Raw genomic sequence first — 19,724 nt, 5'->3', positions numbered from 1 at the left:
ACTTGACAAACTGCTAACTCTGGATGAGCTGGCAGACGGCCAGGTCCTTCGAGACGAGTAAAACTCCCGGAAGCGACGGCTTATTGGTTGAGTTGTATTCAGCTCTGTGGGACTGAATTGGCCCAGACCTGCTGTAAGTATACGAGAGTATGCGTCTGGCCGGCAGCATGTCAGAATCCATAAGGAAAGGCATCATCACCCTCATCTACAAGCGGAAGGGGGAAGAGGGCGGAAGTCAGAAATTAGCGACCCATCTCACTGCTTAATGTTGACTACAAGATTCTGTCCAAAGTCATCGCCAGTTGGGTCAAGTCTGCTGTGGAGTTGGTGATTCACCCTGACAAGACCTGCACTGTACCCGGAGGAAGATCTCTGATAATCTCGTGCTACTCAGGGATATGATCGCCTATGTACGGGACAGGAGGGTGGACCCTAGAAGGATTTTGACAGGATAATGCACACCTACACGTGCTCTCCAAAATGGCATTTGGACTGAATCCAACTGCTCTACACAAATATCAGTAGTGCAGTCTCAATCAATGGGTGGGAATCAGAATGTTTCCCGATTCAATCTGGAGTCAGACAGGGCTGTCCTCTCTCCCATGTCCAAATTGTTTTGAACCTTTTGCTGAGTCCATTAGGAAGGATGCAGGTATAAGAGGGGTGACAATCCCAGGCAGCGGAAGCACTCAGGTCAAAGCCTCCCTGTATATGGATGATGTCGCCGTCTTCTGCTCGGATCTGTTGTCTGTTCGCAGACTGATGAGTAACTGCGACCAGTTCGAACTGGCCTCGGGAGTCAAATTTAACCACAGCAAGAGTGAGGCCATGTTCTTTGGGAAGTGGGCCAACCGATCCTTTTTTCCCTTCACTGTCAGGTCAGACTACCCGAGGGTGCTGGAGATATGGCTTGGAAGGGCTGAGGCTTGCGCCAAAACTTGGAAGGAGTGAGTAGCCATAAACTGAGCATGTGGGAGCAGCGATCTCTCTCCATTGTAGGTAAGAACCTGGTCATCAGGTGCGAGGCACTCATGCTGTTTCTGTATGTGGCGCAGGTCTGGCCCATACCTCACTCCTGTGCCGTGGCGGTCACCTGACCCATTTCCCGCTTTATCTGGAGATCCAAAATGAACTGGGTCCGGAGGGACACGATGTTCAAATCTCTGGGTAAGAGCGGGAAAAATGTACCCAACGTCGCCTTCAACCTGCTGACCACCTTTGTGTGCGGCTGCATCAAGCTGTGCATAGAGCCCCAGGACGCAAACACCAAGTGTCACTACGTGCTGAGGCTCTGTCTGTCCCTGGTGTTGCGAAGGAAGAGTCTGGTCACATTGCCGCGGAACACTCCATCTGGTTGGACTGTGCTGTACCACCCATCCTTTATGGAACAGTTTCTGTGGGAAAACAGAACAGTTTCTGCGGGAAAACACCTTTGACCACCATCCATCAGGCAGTGGTCTACACGGAATGCCCTCAAGGCCCTACGGGAAAAGGAGATGGTGGATCCTGTCGGATGGTTCCCTGAGCAGACTACCAAAGTCATTTGACAGAATGCCTCATCACCAGAACTTTCAAACACCAAGACGTAGCTTGGCTGGAGGTGAGAAGGACGCTCCCCGTCAGATCCTTCCTGCACGCCCGGAGTCTCGCCCCCTCTGCACGCTGCCCTCGAGGTGGCTGTGGTGGGCAAGGAACCGTTTCCCACCTCCTTCTGGAATGTGTCTTTGCAAAGCAGGTGTGGAAAGAGATGCAGTGGTTTTTGTCGAGGTTCATCCCAAGCAGCTCTGCAACACAGGAGTCTGTGCTCTACGGGTTGTTCCCAGGGCGCACACCGAGATAAACATCAACTGCTGCTGGAGGTCCATCAATTTGGTGAAAGACGCTCTTTGGTCTGCCTGAAACTTGCTGGTCTTCTAGCGCAAAGAATTGTCCACGACCGAGTGTTGCAGACTGGCACATTCCAAGGTCCAGGACTACATGCTGAGGGATGCACTAAAGCTTGGGGCAGCTGCTGCAAAGGCTGAATGGGGAAAGACCACTGTGTAAGGTCCTCCCGCCATAGTGAACTGAGGGGCTGGACCCATGGGAAACCCCTCGGCCTGTATACACCAAATGTGGGTTTACTGTAAAATGTACATGGCATGTAAAATAGAATGGAAGGGTTGTGAGGCAACTCACTCCTGTATTGAAGAAAACTGATTTCCTTTGCACTTTTTGGAATGTCAACTTAGTAATGTTTTGAACTGTGTTGGAGTGTATTTTTTTTTTTTTTTACAGATTTTTACGAATATAGTACATTTTTGGGTAAAAAAAAGACCAGGTGGTAGTGTAGAACTAATTAATTGGCTTGTGCTAACAGATTTATCCAGTCTCATTTCCATAAAACACCAGAAGGGATGAACTTTATGGCACTCTTTAATCTAACAGTCACATGAGAGGGCAAGAAGGAGAGACCAATGGCACTATGGTATGTGATACTCCTCTGCAAAGGTTCACCACCCATGTGAGTATGTACAATTCACTTCACATACAAGGGATTCAGTATAATCAAATAGTAATGCATTTAACAAATGATCACCTGCTTTCTGCATTACCAGCGAACAGAATTTCAGGACATCTCGTCATATTTCTATTTAAAGAACATGAGGAAAAGTGACATGAGCTTGATAGTGACTTACTGAGACCGGAAGAGAGAAAGTCTGAGTGTTACCCCATGTGGTTGACAGCCTTCAGTACGAGTGAGGAAGGACAGTGGCTAGGAGAGCAGGAGCTAGGAAGTATGAGGCAGAACCGTCCCTTACCAATCTAAACCATGCTGTACCTGCCCTGGGGGGGCTCCCTGCTGACATGGAGGCACTGAAATGGTTATTTTGTTCTGCTCACCAGCACTAAGATTCCTCACCTTGATGTGCACAAAATTTACATAAAAACAATATACACTCAGACTGAATTTCCTGGATCCATTTCCTCCTGTATTGCCCTTCAGGCTATGCAATTGATCAAAAATCAGCAAAGCTCCTCCACTCACCACCATATTGTAGGCTTCTGGAACATCTGTTTCAAACTGGAACTTGCCACCCTGGTAATACCCTTCATCTGTTAGCAGAACAGAAAATAAGTTCAGATGGAAGAACATCACAACAGATATAACCGCTTCTCCAAAGTATCATTCCTAACAGATAACATGCACCCGTTGTCACAAATACACCTACACTTCTCGCATAACCCACACCATTTAAGGTACCATATCTTGCACATTAATATATATATATATATTACATATCACACTATTTCTCACACACACATCATATATCGCATTATATCTCTCCCACACACACATACACACACACAAAATATACAAGAAAATCTGGTGAGTAAAGGCCATTCAGTCCATCACCTCACTCCACCCAGAGTACCCTCAGCAACACACCATGAAACTCACTCCATGTGGATACTGTGATTAATATTTGTTCTCAGAATGCAGATGATGCTGGCATGGCTGACATGTATTGCCCATCCTTATTTTTTCTGAAAAGGTGGTGGTGGGCCTTCTCCATGACCTGCTGCAGTGCCATGTGGTGAACTGGCTGTCAGTAGCAGGTTACGAGTGAGTGGGCACTGCCTGATGGCATGATTGGTGGCTCCTTCTATCACTTCATTGATGATTGGGAGATGGCGATATGGGGATAAGTGGCATTAAGAGACAACTAGGTAATATGGAACGGGAATCATATGTAGACCAAACTGCACAGGAGTGGCAGGTTCCTTTTCCTGAAGGTTATTTGCAAATCAATTGGGTTTTTGCCACAATGCAGAGGCTTTCATGACCATTTTTCCTGGGCCAGCTCACAAATGACCAGGTTTAATCAACTTAATTTCACAATTTACAGTGGTATTTGAACTTACAACCTCAGAATTCCTAGTGCAGTAACATAACCATGGCATTACCATATCTAACATGGACTGTCCCTCCCTCAACAACCTATTCCAACTAGAGTCCATCTCTGACTGATCTACCATGGACTCCCCTGGTTTCCATCCAGAACATTCAGCTTTCATCATCAGGCTCTGGCTCCTGCAGCAAAACCACTTCTCAATGTTGCATCACCTTTCTTGGTCTGGTCCTCGACTGATCAGGAATTATGTTGAATTACTTTTTGAAAACCCAAGTAAACTGTGTCTGCTGGATTAAGCTTAACCTGGGTTACACCCTCAGAGTTGCATTAGGTTTGTAAGGGGTACTATTTCCAAGGCCAGTTTTTGCAGGAATAACAAACCTGATGGACTTACAGAATTTGATATCCAGGAACAAATCCCATAGTCACATGAAATGAAAACCAAAATTCTTATTCGTTCCCTTTAAATCATTGACTCTGCTCACTGTTCCTAATCCCTGGGGCATGGATTTAAGTAAACAATGAACAGCAACTTCTTTCCACAGAGATGATGACTTTGTGACATTTCACACCCAGGATCACAGAGAAGGTAGATGATGTTATTGCAAATCGATGATGAATACATGGGGTCGGAAGTCTGTGGTGTTTGTGACTGGTGGGACATATTGGGAACAGGGAATTTGGCAGGGGAGCGTTTAGTTAAATATGTTTAGTGATGTGCTAGAAGTAGCCACGTTTGACTACCTTAGGGAGTCAAGGAGGGATTCCAAGAGTTTCCATTAAATTAGATTCCTTTTTTTCTGCCTTCCTCAGGAGTTAGGCATCACTGCTACTGAGGATAGGGGAGAGAGTCACAGAGTGAGTATGTGATTGAGAGAGGAGGAAGAAGACAGGGAGAGAAAGAAACTGTGTGAGAAAGGATAAACAATCACAGGCCAGAGAGAGAGAACGAGGAGAAGAGAAAGAGAGAGAGAAATAATTTGACCAACTCATTCTTGTTATTGGGGCTTTCACTCTGTACCACGCCCCCCCAATACTGAGACACTCAGTTCTCAGTGTAGCTCCTGGACCTCACTTTAATTCAATTTAATTAAAGACTGTCAATGTTATTTATTACAGTTACAGGCACCTCCCAAAACCACATAAATCACAAAGCCAAAATAATGTCAATAATTTTAATGTGGTTGGAAAGTAAACTGCACCCATTTTGAATAATTGGGCTCACAGATCAGACGTCTGACAGAGGAAAAGCAAAAAAAGAGGCGAGAGTTCAAACATCTCCAATCTTGTATATTGTACAGCCCTGCTAGCCTTTGTTCCCTCTGTATTCTCACTGAGCCTGCTTCCCCCATTCATTTGGTATAAAAATTGTCATTGTGAATACAATTGGCCTTCGAGTTAGGTGGACTGCCAAGCAAAATGAAGGATCTAATCCATTCAGAGCTCTGCTGTGTGTCAGCACTGGGTGATTTAAAATTCTTGCAAAACAGACCACCAGACCAAGAGTCTCACAGATGGTTTTCTGCACTGGGATACCCTCTGGAACCATCACTGCTGCCTTCTCCCCTCCCCCATGCTCTTCACCAGAGCAGAAGACTACGCCTGGCCTGGGCAAAATAGATTGGTGTGAAGAAACTTCCCACCCAATCCCATTTTCCCTCTTCCCTCAGGGATAAGCCTGGGCTTTGGTCAGCTAAAGATGTTACCAATTTTTGATCTGGGTGCCAGATATTTTAACTGCTAATGTAAACCAGGCAACAAAACGTTATCTTCCAATTTTGCCCAGTTTTGAACAATTTCGTTTCTCAGGTGTTGTAGGATATACGATAAAAATATCAAAGCCAGACCAATTTGAACAGTTCCCTCAGTTACCAAAATGAAGTTCAGTGCCACCAGCAGTCAGTCCTGGAGGTTAACAGCAAAACACAGGTAACTGCAAGAGCTGGGGGCTTTCAATCAAGTTCAACATCGAGCATCCAGAGTGGGAGAAGCTAAATTCAACCGTAACCAGCAGCACATTCACTGGTGCAATGAAAGCAACAGCAGGCTGCTGGAGTAGTCCAGCCAGGGTCTACACTCAAAGAAAATTCAGCCAAATGCCAGGCAGTCATACCTGATGAGAAATCAGAGAGAAAGACGACATCAAAATAAATCTCAAACCTTACAGACATGTCTCCAAATAAATAGAACACTAAATACAGAAAACACAGAGTACCACTACTGTCATCACCGATCATACTCAGTGCAGCAAAATAAATGCAAAAAATAGAAACAGAGAATGAGATATTTAACACCAGAACTGGGAGCCAGAGAATGGAGCCAAATATAAACAGTGACTAAGATTGACACTGAGGATAAAAACTAATTCAAATACCACGGAAATATTGAGCAATAGTAATGAGCTGCAGAAAATGTATCAAAACAAATCTGGTCAACAGGCAGGGGCCAGGAAAGGAGAAAGGGAGAAACTCAAAGCGAGAAAGAAACATTTTATATTTCTCCTGGGATTAGGTTGTTGTGTCCCAGCCTGGGTTATATTAGATATGACAACCTCTTGCTCATTTGAAAAATGGAAACCAAACTAATCGCCCAGCTAAAACCTTGACTGACGCATAATACAATTTTATTTATAATTAAGTATTTCACTGTGACTTATTGCAGGATTTCTGGCATGATAATTGCACAGCCCTGGGGTTCAAAGCACTTGCATCAATGGCTACATCAATAACAAAGCTCAGTCTTTTCTCAGAATTCTCCACACACTGTGTTTCAGGAGACAGGCACCCCCCCCTTAGATTAACAACATTGAATTCGGCCAGTGGTCAGGGACAGGAGGGTGTGACTGCGAGTGAGGCAGGTATGGGGATCCAGAATTTAGATTTGGAGGCGCCTCAGCCAGTACCCTTATCCAATAGGTACGAGGTTCTTGCTCCCAGTGTGGGCGAGGGCACAGACTGTAGGGAGGATGAGCGAACTAACCACAGCATCGCGGTTCAGAGCGCCATTCAAGTGGGGGGAGAAAAGAGAAATGTACTTGTAATAGGGGATCACATAGTTAGGGATATAGATACTGTTCTCTGCAGCAAAGATAGAGAGTCCCGAAGGCTGTGTTGCCTACCTGGTGCCAAGGTTAAGGACATCTCTTCTGGGCTGGACAGGAACTTGGAGTGGAAGGGAAAGGATCCAGTTGTCATGGTCCACATAGATACCAACGACATAGGTAGGACTAGGAAAGAGGTTCTGCTGAGTGACTATGGCCCGAGCTGCTCAAATTGAAAAGCAGAATCACAAAGGTAATAATCTCCGGATTACTACCTGAGCCACGTGCAAATTGGTATAGGGTAAATAAGATTAGAGAGGTAAATGTGTGGCTCAAAGATTGGTGTGGGAGAAATGGATTCTGATTCATGGGATACTGGCACCAGTACTGGGGAAAGAGAGAGCTGTTTCGTTGGGATGGGCTTCACTTGAACCATGTTGGGACCAGTGTCCTAGCGAATTGTATAACTAGGGTTGTAGGCAAGGCTTTAAACTAAATAGTGGGGGGGGGGGGGGGGGGGGTTCAATTGAAAGGAAGTTTAAAAAGTCGAAAAGTAATGAGAGCGCAGGATAGTGAAGGAGCAAACAGTAATCAGAGAGTGACAGGAAGGGACAGAGAATACAAGCACAAGAGTACAGCAGAAATTAGAACCAGAGTAGGTAAAAATGGTAAAAAGTCAAAGCTTAAGGATCTTTATCTGAATGCATGTAACATTTGTAACAAGATAGATGAGTTGACGGCACAGACAGAAATAAATGAATATGATTTGATAGCTATCACTGAGACGTGGTTGCAGGATGACCAGGACTTGAATCTTAATGTTCAAGGATATTCGACGTTCCGGAAGAATAAGCAGAAAGGAAAAGGAGGTGGGGTAGCTTTGTTATTAAAGGAAGGGATCAGTGCAGTTGTGAGTAATGATATAGGTGTAATAGATTGTGATGTAGAATCAGTTTGGGTGGAAATAAGGAATAGCAAGAGAAAGAAATCACAGGTGGGAGTGGTCTATAGGCCCCCGAAGAGTAGCCTCTCTGTAGGACAAGATATTAATCAGGAAATAATGGAGGCGTGTTAGAAGGGCACTGTAATTATCATGGGTGATTTAATCTGCATATAGACTGGACAAGTCAAATTGGCAAGGGTAGCATGGAAGACAAATTTGTAGAGTGCCTCAGGGATTATTACTTAGAGCAATACGTTGCAGAACTTACCAGGGAACAGGCTATTTTAGATTTGGTAATGTGTAATGAGGTAGGATTAATAAGAGATCTCGAAGTTAAGGAAGCGATCATAACATGGTAGAATTTCAAATTCAGTTTGAGGGTGAGCAATGGGTCTCAAATCAGTATCTTCAACTTAAACAAGGGCAATTACAGAGGTATGAAGAAAGAGTTGTCTAACTCGGGCTGGGAAGATAGACGACAGGGGAAGTCAGTAGATGAGCAGTGGCAGACTTTTAAGCAGATATTTCATAACACTCAGCAAACATTTATTCTGGTAAGAAGGAAGGAATCCAAGAGAACGATGAACCACCCGTGGATAACAAAGGAAGTTAAGGTGAGTGTTAAGCAAAAACAAAGGCATATAAAGCAGCGAAAGCTAGTGGTAGGCCAGAGGATTGGGAATTTTTTAGAAACCAGCAGTGGATGACTAAAAAACTAATAAAGAGGGAGAAAATTGATTATGAGAATAAATCAGCAAGAAATATAAAAACAAACAGTAAGAGCTTCTACGGGTATATTAAAAGGAAGAGAGTAGCTAAAGTAAGTGTGGGACCCTTAGAGGACGAGACTGGGGAATTAATAACGGAATAGGGAAATGGCAGATAATTTAAACCAATATTTTGCATCGGTCTTCACGGTGGACGACACTATAAACATCCCAACAATAATAGATGAGCAAGGTGTAAATGGGAGGGAGGAACTTGTAACAATCTCTATCACGAGGCAAGAGGTGCTGGACAAACTGATGGGACTAAAGGCAGACAAGTCGCCAGGACCTAATGGCCTGCATCCAACCGTTTTAAAAGAAGTGGCTGCAGAGATAGTGGAGACATTGGTCATAATATACCAAAACTCACTGGATTCCGGCAGGGTACCAGCGGATTGGAAAACTGCTAATATGATGCTCCTGTTCAAGAAAGGAGGGAGACAGAAAGCAGGAAACTACAGACCAGTTAGCTTAACATCTGTCATTGGGAAAATGCTTGAGTCCATTATTAAGGAAGAAACAGCAGGACATTTAGAAAAACATAATGCAATCAAACAGAGTCAACATGGTTTTATGAAAGGGAAATCATGTTTGACAAATTTGTTAGAGTTCTTTGAGGATATAACAAGCAGAGTGGATAAAGGGGAACCAGTAGATGTAGTGTATTTGGATTTTCAGAAGGCGTTTGATAAGGTGCCACATAAAAGGTATTGCACAAAATAAGAGCTCAGAGTATTGGGGGTAATGTGTTGGCATGGACTGAGGACTGGCTAACACACAGAAGGCAGAGAGTTGGGATCAATGGGTCTTTTTCAGGTTGGAAAGCTGTAACTAGTGGGGTGCCACAAGGATCGGTCTTAGGGCGTCAACTATTTACTATCTATATTAGTGACTTAGAGGAAGGGACAGAGTGTAGTGTATCCAAATTTTCTGACGATAAAAAAAAATAGGTGGGAAGGCATGTTGTGAGGAGGACACAAAGAATCTGCAAAGGGATATAGATAGATTAAGTGAGTAGGCAAAAACTTGGCGGATGGTGTTCAATGTGGGAAAGTGTGAGGTAATCCACTTTGGTAGCAAGAATAAAAAGGCAGATTATTATTTAGATGGAGAAAGACTACAAAATACTGCAGTACAGAGGGATCTGGGTGTTCTTCTGCATGAAACACAAAAGGTTAGCACGCAGGTGCAGCAAGTAATTAGGAAGGCAAATGGAATTCTGGCCTTTATTGCTAGGGGGTTAGAGTTTAGAAATAGGGAAGTCTTACTACTGTACAGGGTGTTGGTGAGGCCACACCTGGAGTACTGCGTACAATTTTGGTCTCCGTATTTAAAGAAGGATATACTAACACTGGAGGCAGTTCAGAAAAGGTTCACTAGGCTGATTCCTGGGATGAAGGGGTTGTCTTATCAAGAACGGCAAAACAGGTTAGGCCTTTATTCATTGGAGTTTAGAAGAATGAGAGGTGATCTTATAGAAACATATAAGATTTTAAGGGGGCTTGACAGGGTAGATGTTGAGAAGATGTTTCCACTAGCGAGGGAATCTCGAACTAGGGGACTTAGTTACAGAATAAGGGGTCACAAACTGAGATGCAAAGGAATTTCTTCTCTCAGAGGGTGGTGAATCTCTGGAATTCTCTGCCTCAGAGAGTTGTGGAGGCTAGGTCACTAAATATATTTAAAGAGGAGGTAGATAGATTTTTGAAATCTCGGGGAGTCGAGGGTTAGGCGGAGCAGGCCTGAAAGAGTTGAGGCCTAGGACAGATCAGCCATGATCTTATTGAATGGCGGGGCAGGCTTGAGGGGCTGAATGGCTTACTCCTGCTCCTATTTCTTATGTTCTTATGTACCTGATCCTGGTACATCTGCAGCATGGAACACTCCCCCCCTCCACCCCTTCCCTGAGGGAATACTTGCAACAACTTTCTAATTACCCAGGGACTACAGAACCAGATGTTCATAGCACAACAAGCCATTTGGTCCATCATTGTGCCGGTTCTTTGTTACAGCAATCTCAAAAGTAATCCCTCTGGCTCGCTCTCTTCCCATAGACCTTTAGCAATCCCACACTAATTCCACTGCTCCGCGCTCTCCCTATACTCCTGTATCGATCTCAAACTAATCCCACTGCCCTGCTCTCCCTATATCACTGTATCAATCCCAAACTAATCCCACTGTCCCACTCTCTTTACACCCCTGTAGCAATCGCAAACTAATCCCAGTGCCCCATTCCCTCTATATTCCTGTATCAATCCCAAACTAATCCTACTGCTCTACTCGCCCCATAGTTCTGTATCCTTTGCTGCTTCAAATATTTATCCAATTTTCCCTTAAAAGATGCATCATTTTGTGCCTCAAGCACTCTATGAAGCAGACCATGTCATGATCCAACAACTCTCTGTATAAAAGGAATTTCTCCTAATCAGTGTCACTGTGGCTCAGTTAGTAGCACTTTCACCGAGTCAGAAGGTTGTGGGTTCAAATCCCACTCCAGGACCTGAGCACAAAAATCTAGGCTAACACTCCAATGCAGTACTGAGGGAGTGCTGCATTGTTGGAGGTTCTGACCTTTGGAGGAGCTGTTAAACAGAGGCCCCATCTGCCCTTTTGGATGGATGTAAAAGATCCCCGGGAATAGAAACAGAAAGTGCTGGAAATACTCAGCAGGTCTGGCAGCATCTGTGGAGACAGAAACAGGGTTAACAATACAGGTCTGTGACCTTTCATCATAACTGGCAACGGTTAGATATGTAATAAGCTTTGAGCAAGTGATAAGGGGCGGTGGGGGGGGGGGGGGAGGTGGTGGTGGGAAGAAGAACAAAAGGATAGGTGTGTGATAAGGCGGAGGAACCCCAGGAACTTTGTCGAAGAAAGAGGGAGTTATTATGCCTGGTGTCCTGGTCAATATTTATCCTGCCATCAAAACCACAAAAACAGATTATCTGGTCATTATCACAGTATTGTTTGTGAAAGCTTGCTGTTAGCAGAGGCTGCTAACATCACAACAGTGACTGCACTTCAAAAGTACTTCATTGGTTGTAAAGTGTTTTGGGACGTCCTAGGGTCACGGAAGGCGTTACATAAATGCAAGTCTTTCTTTTTCTCTACCTAGTACTCTATGGACCAGACCTGGAGTTTAGAAACACCTGATTCTCAGTCGGTGTTGCATGTTGTTATTCTACTCCAAGGTGGCTACTTGGAATTCTTCCATTGAGGATCTCCGTGGCAGCAGTTCTGCAGCATCATCACTGAGTATTTGAAGAGTTCTGAAGAAGGGTCACTGACCTGAAACGTTAACTTTGCTTCTCTCTCCACAGATGCTGCCAGACCTGCTGAGTATTTCCAGCACTTTCTTGTTTTTATTTCAGATTTCCAGCATCCACAGTATTTTGCTTTTATATCACTGCGTATTTGCTTAGCAGAGTAGAAAAACAAGAGTCAGTTTGAATTGTTACACTGCTCAGCAGCTCATCTGCAATGTAAATCCACTTACTGGAAACAAACAACAACCCTACTCAACAGGAAACCTGATTAATGTGATTCTCAGCAGACAAGCAGAATTAATTTTACGTGTAGGCGCAGTCTGTTGGAACAGCATGGCGAAACTGGCTAATATGAACAGATACCGCAATTATCAAAGCATTTTCCAGCACTGCATATGCAACACTGATAAAAGTTACAGCACAGAAAGCGGCCATTCACCCTCTTGTGCTTATGTCAGTCGTAGCTCATCAGCTGGAGCTGTTGGCTCTGATCCCATTTCCCTCTCCCTTCTCCATATCTTTAAATATTCTTCCTTCCCAATTCCTCATCTAATTCTCTTTTAAACAATGTCACAGTTTCTGTCTCAATAGCCCCTTTTGGCATAATAACCGTGTGTGAAAGCATTTCTTCTAACTTCTCCTTCATTCTCCAGTGATAATCTGTCACTAGTTTAATCATTTTCATAATTTTGAAACCCGCAATTACATTCCCCCTTAACATACTCCGAACCAGTAAAATAACCTCAATTTTTACAGTCTTTAACTCGAACCTCATATTCTCAGTATCATGTTAATGAATCTTTGCTGGCCCCTGTCCAGGGTTTTAATATCCTTCCTCTATTGGGGTGCACAGAACTGCACTCAATACCTGTGGACTAACAATGCCATGTACAAATTCAACATCAATTATTTTGGCAATGCTTTAGCAATCAATACCTCGTAGAAAATCAGGATCACATTCGCCTTTAGCCTAATGACTATTTCTGCTCATACTACATTAATAGCCAAGGACCTGCACCTCTCAACCTTTATGCTCATTTAGGAGCTTATCATTTGGTTATACCTCCTTTCACAGTTCTTGTTCCCAAATTATACCACTTCACATTTTTCTGCATTAAACTGCATTTTGGCAATTTGAAAACATCAATTTAGACTTGCGCGTTGCTCGCTGTCCCCAGCCACCTCTCTATGTGGCTACATTCCCTTTAATACTGTGCACTCTCATTTTTGCAAGAAGTCTCCACATTCAACCTTATCAAACACTATGTGAAAATCCATATATAAATCTACTGCACTTTCCCCTATCTCAAACAGGGCTTTAATATACCCCACTCCCCAGTCCTATCACACAGTTCCTGTTTCCAAAGGTTTCTGGAAAATTATAGTTAGTGACCGTGATATCTCCTTTCAAACGTGCCTCATATTCCTGGATGGATACCATCTGGATCAGGGTAATTTTCTACTTTCAGTTCTATTAGCTTTTGAATTACATTATGTTTTGAATATTTCTCTCCAGTAGTGAATGTTCCAACCCCTTGTCAGGTAGTCTGATAGTCTCACTGGTATCTTCCTCTGTAAAACATTCTATGATTCTATAAAAAGAGGCAAAATACTTAGAAAACATCTCTGCCAGAGTTTAAATATACTACTACCATCATTGCTTTATGCAAATGTAGATTTTCAAGATCCAAAATAGCAGTGGCATCCTTGATCTTGCATTAACATTCATATGGAAGCTATTTTAAGATGCACGAGTATGAAATATTCAACAAACTTCATCATTAACATCTCAAATCCAGGACTGAAGGTAAAGCAAGACTTGCATTTTTAGAGTATCTTTCATTATCACAGGATGTCCCAAAGTGCTTTAGAGCTAGTTAAGTACGATGAAGTGTAGTTACTGTTGTGCACAACAAGCTCCCACAAAGAGCAATGTGATAATAAGATAATCTGTTTTTAGTGATGTTGGTTGATGGATAAATACTGGACAGGACACCGGTGAAATGTCCCCTGCACTTATTTGAATAGTGTCACGGGATCTTTTATGTCCATCCGAGATGTCAGATGGGGAATCTAAAAGACGGCACCTCTGGCAGTGTAGCACTGCCCTCAATACTGCATTGCAGTGTCAGCCCAGATTTGTATGCTCAAGCCTCTGGAGTTAAGCACAAGGTTAAAGCCTTGGCCTTCTTGTACATGTTCCATTTACGCTGCTTCTGCACGCTCTGTGTTCATAGTTTTTGCAGAAGTTGTCCACGTGGATTGAAAATCCATGCACAACATCCAAGATCTGACAATTTGAGCTGAAATTATGCTATAATTGTCTCCTGTGTTGTTTTATTCAAGTAGCATAATTTAAGTGACTGGATAAATTGACCTTTTAAAAGCAAAAAACAACTTTGAATGAACAGGAGAGAACTTTAATAATGTAACCCTCTGATTATGACTTGTAGAAGTCTCTCATTTACCGATGTTAAGCTGACTTAGGACGTTTTATTACACTAAAGGTGTTGTAAAAATACCAGGCATTCTTGTTGTTGAATCTTGGTTTCATTTAGCCCAAGTCTCTGCAGATTATTTATTCTCCGCTGACACCCTGCTGCCCTTGCTTGTTTCCTTTCTGGTGTCAGTGTGTTAGTTAAGCAAACAGTGCAGTACCCCTAGTGTGCTCACAGTGCCATTTTCCTGGCCTTTCACTCTGTCGAGTGGGTCACACGCCTACATGTTCTATTTGTGTCTTTGCACTTCAACCATGTGGCCACAGATCCTTTGCTGGCTGCATATTAATCAATATCCCATTGGTGTGCATCTAGATGAGCTACTTATTCACTAAAATGCAGGACCTTACATTTGTCATATCAAATAGGCAATAAGCATTCACCTTCCAGGTGGCTGGGGTTCTGTGAACTGTGCTGGGGTAGCGGGGCTTATACAGTGCTCATGTAGTCCATGCTTGGGCTCTATTGGAACATTCACAATGTGCATGGTAATGTGTATATTATGTATGGGAATGTGCATACAATGCAGGGGAACATATACAGGAATGTGTGCATGGTGTAACTGGGAATGTGTACACTTGTTATACCCCAGGGGCAGCACACCAGCTGTTGGTGTGACAGGTCAACAAAAATGACAACTTGGATTGATCTAGCACCTTTAACATAGTAAAACATGCCAAGGAGGATTATCAAAACAAAATTTTAACATGAGCCACAGGAGATATTAGGGCATGTGACCAAAAGCTTGGTTTTAAGGAGCATCTTAAACAAAGAGAGAGAGGTAGAGAGGCGGAGAGGTTTAGGTAGGGAATTCCAGAGCTTGAGGTCCTGGCAGCTGAATGCCGCTAATGGTGCAGCACAGATATCTTAGAGGGTTTGGAGGGCTGGAGGAGATTATAGAGATGGAAGGGTGCCAATGGCGGGACGAAGGAAGTGGTGGATGCACAAGAGCTGGAGGAACACAGGGCTCTCGGAGGGTTGTAGGGCTGGAGGAGGTAAGAGAGACAGGGAGGAGCAAGGCCAAGGATGGATTTGAACATGGGAATAAAATTTTAAAATCATGGTATTACGACCAGGTGAGATAGGGGTCTAGGGGTTCCCTCTCAGCCTTTGCCTGGTCCAACTGTAACAAGGTTTAATTTCAAGAACACCGTGTTTTTAGCTCCCGCTCAGTGAATCCTTGTTCACTGCTTTCCAATTGTAAGGCAAAGAAATCAGACAGGTTTTCTTAGATTTAAACAAGAAAGGTGGAAGTTTATTAATCTTAAACTCTAATTCGGTTAACTACTAAAAGTACGCGACACGTCCACTCTAGCATGCATACGCAATAAACACACATGCAGATAGGGACAGAAAAAGTAGAAGGAATAAAGGGGAAACGTTTGAGGCAATATCTGGTAGTTATTTATGGTCCTTTAAGTTCAATGTGGAGTCTTTGGTTGCCCGAAAGTCTTGCTGTTCATTGGGGCCCAGTGCACGCTTCAACTTGTTTCAATGTAGGAGTCTTTTCTCCCTTGAGGTTTAAGCGACTTCAGTGGGTCCGGAGGCTTGTGAGAAAGCGCAAGAGTGCCAACCAGGAAAGAAGCTGTCTTGTCCAGGTTCAGTTACAATCTGCAGTCTGTCCTGTGTCTAGTTCAAAAAGCCTGGATCAGCCGGTTAGTCATGTTGCCAGCTGTCTTAACCACTCCTGTGTTTGTGGATTCCAAAGCTCTCGGTGGGGGGGCGTGTAGTGCTGTCTCTTACCCCGACAAGATGCGGATCACCATTGCCCAGCCCAATCTCTGTTAATTGAATCAGTGAGCAATTCTTTTGTCTCTCCAAGCACTGTCTGAGTATGCAAATATCCTCCAGCCAAGTGTCTGGTGATCTCTTTTTAAACAAGTCATTTCTTCACTCCAGCAACAGTTTAAAATTAATGTTCATATGATGAAATTAATATGCCTCATTCTTGGCAGGTGGGGTCTTCATAACAATGGCGTTGCCAAACCTGAAGCTAGTACAGAACAGGGAGCACAGGGGTGATGTGTGAACAGGACTTGGTGCGAGTTAGGACACGGATAGCAGAGTTTTGAATGACCTCAAGTTCCTGGAAGGTAGAATGCAGGAGGCCAGCCAGCAGTACGTTGGAATATTCAAGTCAACAGGTAATGAAGGCACAGATGAGGGTTTCAGCAGCAAATAAGCTGAAGCAGATGTGAAGCCAGGTGTTGTTACAGAGGTGGAAATAGGCAACCTTACTGATGGTATGGAAATGTGGTTGGAAGTTCATTTCAGGATCAAATAAGACACCAAGGTTGCGAACAGTCTGGTTCAGCCACAGGCGGTTGCCAGGGAGAGGGATGGAGTCAGTGGCTGCAGAACAGAGTTGGTGGTGGGGCCGAATGGCTTCAGTCTTCCCAATATTTAATTGCAGGAAATGTCTGCTCATCCAGTACCTGCTGTTGGGCAAGCAGTCTGACAATTTAGCAACAGTGGAGGGGCTGAGAGAGGCGGTGACGAGGTAGAGCTGGGTGTCGTCAGCGGACATGTTGAAACTGAGGCTGTGTTTCTGGATGATGCCGCTGAGGAGCAGCATGCAGTTTTTTTATTATTCTTTCATGGGATGTGGGCTTCGCTGGCTAGGTCAGCATTAATTGCCCATCCCTAATTGCCCTCGAGTAGGTGGTGGTGAGCTGCCTCCTTGAACCGCTGCAGTCCATGTGGTGTACGTACACCCACAGTGCTGTTAGGAAGGGAGTTCCAGCATTTTGACCCAGTGACAGTGAAGGAATGGTGATATAGTTCCAAGTAAGGATGGTGTGTGGCTTGGAGGGGAACTTGCAGTTGGTGGTGTTCCCATGCATCTGTTGCCCTTGTCCTTGTAGGTGGTAGAGGTCGTGGGTTTGGAAGGTGCTGTCGATGGAGCTTTGGTGCATTGCTGCAGTGCATCTTGTGGATGGTACACACTGCTGCCACTGTGCGTCGCTGGTGGAGGGAGTGAATGTTGAAGGCTTTGGATGGGGTGCCGATCAAGCAGGCTGCTTTGTCCTGGATGGTGTCGAGCTTCTTGAGTGCTGTTGGAGCTGCACTCAACCAGGCAAGTGAAGAGTATTCCATCACACTCCTGACTTGTGCCTTGTAGATCATGGACAGGCTTTGGGGAGTCAGGAGGTGAGTTACTCGCAGCAGAATTCCCAGTATCTGACCTGCTCTTGTAACCACAGTACTGAAATGGCTGATCCAGTTCAGTTTCTGGTCAATGGTAGCCCCCAGGATGTTGATAGTAGGGGATTCAGCGATGGTAATGCCATTCGATGTCAAGGGGAGATGGTTAGATTCTCTCTTGTTGGAGATGGTCATTGCCTGGCACTTGTGTGGCATGAATGTAACCTGCCATTTATCAGCCCAAGCTTGAACTCTGTCCAAGTCTTGCTGCATATGGACACGGACTGGTTCAGTATCTGAGGAGTCGCAAGTGGTTCTGAACATTGTGCAATCGTCAGCGAACATCCCCATTTCTGACCTTATGATGGAGGGGAGGTTTGATGAAGCAGCTGAAGATGGCTGGTCCTAGGCCACTACCCTGAGGAACTTCTGCAGTGATGTCTTGGAGCTGAGATAATTGACCTTCAACCACCACAATCATCTTCCTTTGTGCTAGGTATGACTCCAACCAGTGAAGAATTTTCCCCAATTCCCATTGGCTCCAGTTTTGTTAGGGCTCCTTGATGTCAAGGGAAGTCACTCACCTCACCTGTTGAGTTCAGCTCTTTTGTCCATGTTTGGACCAAGGCTGTAAAGAGGTCAGGAGCTCAGCGGCCCTGGCAGAACCAAACTGAGCATCAGTGAGCAGGTTATTGCTGAGTAAGCGCCGCTTGATAGCACTGTTGACAACATCTTCCATCACTTTGATGATTGAGAGTAGACTGAACGGGTAGTAATTGGCTGGGTTGGATTTGTCCTGCTTTTTGTGTTAAGAAATAGAAGAGGGCCAAGATTCTCGGGGGACACCAGAAGTAACTGTGCAGGAAAGATAAGCCATTGCAGGTGACAATGCAATGCGCATTGTAGTAAAACCTCCCAAGGCGCTTCACAGGAGCGTGATCAGACCACATTTATCATCAAGAGTAAGGTGTTTTATTCAGTGATGTAGTTCTCAGTGGCAGGCCCAGCATTAGCTCGTACTGAACACCACTGCTTCATTCTACACTGTTCTCCTGCTGGAACTTCCTGCTCTCGATACTCAGCAAGGGAAGGAGGGGCATGGGATGGGGGGGAGGGAGGAAGGGGGAGGGGTTGGAGGATGAGGGTGAGGGGCAGGGGTGAGTGGGAGGGGAAGAGGACTGGTTTGAGTTGCATTAAAGTGATGGGCCCCGCAGAGTGTCTAGTTGCTAGCCTTGGATTAGAATGAACTCAGGAGTGTTCTCCATTCAGCAGTTCTCAATGGCTTAGGACTAAACCAGAAGTCGTATGACACAGAAAGACCTACAGCTACTAAAAGTCACAAACCCAGTGGACATGGCCCATCATGGCCAGATAAACACACAGTGTGCAGTGAAGTTGATTAATGGATTTCATCTCAATCAGCACCTAATGCTTTCTGACAGGCAGATTTGTAATACAGATTGGGTTATTGATAATATACAAGCAGCAAGGGCAATGAACACCTGCCTCGAGCATTAACTGAGCCTAATATACAAGACTGGAAATCGCAGATTAATTGAAGCTCTCTAGGTGAATGGGCAATGGGTGAGAGACCAGATTATGTGAGTTTTATTTCACTGTTTTGTGAGATGAATGGATCTTTATGGTTGTTTATGATCGAAGACCTCAGACTTTCAATCTGTGTGCTTCTCCTCACTCTTTTCACATTTCATCTCCTCTCCTGAAAGTGTGAGCTCTTGTACTGGGAAGTTATAGAGTTATACAGTGCAGAAACAGGCCCTTCAGCCCATCGTGTCCGTGCTGACCATCAAGCACCTATCTATTCTAATCCCATTTTCCAGCACTTGGCCCATAGCCTTGTATGCTATGGCATTTCAAATGCTCATCTAAATACTTCTTAAAAGTTGTGAGGGTTCCTGCCTCTACCATCCTTTCAGGCAGTGTGTTCCAGATTCCAAACACCCTCTGGGTGAAAACATCTTTCCTCAAATCCCCCTCCAAACCTCCTGCCCCTTACCTTAAATCTATGCCCCCTGGTTATTGACACCTGCACTAAAGGAAAAGGTTTCTGCCTATCTACCCTATTTGTGCCCGTCATAATTTTGTATACCTCATAAAAAGTCTCCCCTCTGCCTTCCCTGCTCTAAGGAAAACAACTCTAGCCTATCCA

At 44.4% G+C, this 19,724-nt stretch overlaps 1 protein-coding gene across 5 annotated transcripts in view; it reads right to left on the bottom strand.

Moving 5' to 3' along the window:
• ube2f (ubiquitin-conjugating enzyme E2F (putative)) overlaps positions 1-19,724 on the bottom strand; it is a 163,652-nt gene that overhangs the window by 39,268 nt on the left and 104,660 nt on the right. For 4 of the 5 annotated variants that reach the window (XM_068035930.1, XM_068035928.1, XM_068035929.1 and 1 more), the window contains 2 exons: positions 11,218-11,328; positions 3,029-3,096 (listed from right to left, as the gene is read on the bottom strand). In XM_068035930.1, coding sequence (XP_067892031.1) covers positions 3,029-3,096; positions 11,218-11,328 — 179 coding nt within the window. The remainder of the gene's footprint in view (positions 1-3,028; positions 3,097-11,217; positions 11,329-19,724) is intronic. The other variant, XM_068035932.1, reaches the window with a different exon arrangement.

This window comes from Heterodontus francisci, chromosome 7, assembly GCF_036365525.1.
Source record: "Heterodontus francisci isolate sHetFra1 chromosome 7, sHetFra1.hap1, whole genome shotgun sequence".
Lineage (NCBI taxonomy): Eukaryota > Metazoa > Chordata > Chondrichthyes > Heterodontiformes > Heterodontidae > Heterodontus > Heterodontus francisci.
This window is presented reverse-complemented; position numbering and strand designations above follow the sequence as displayed.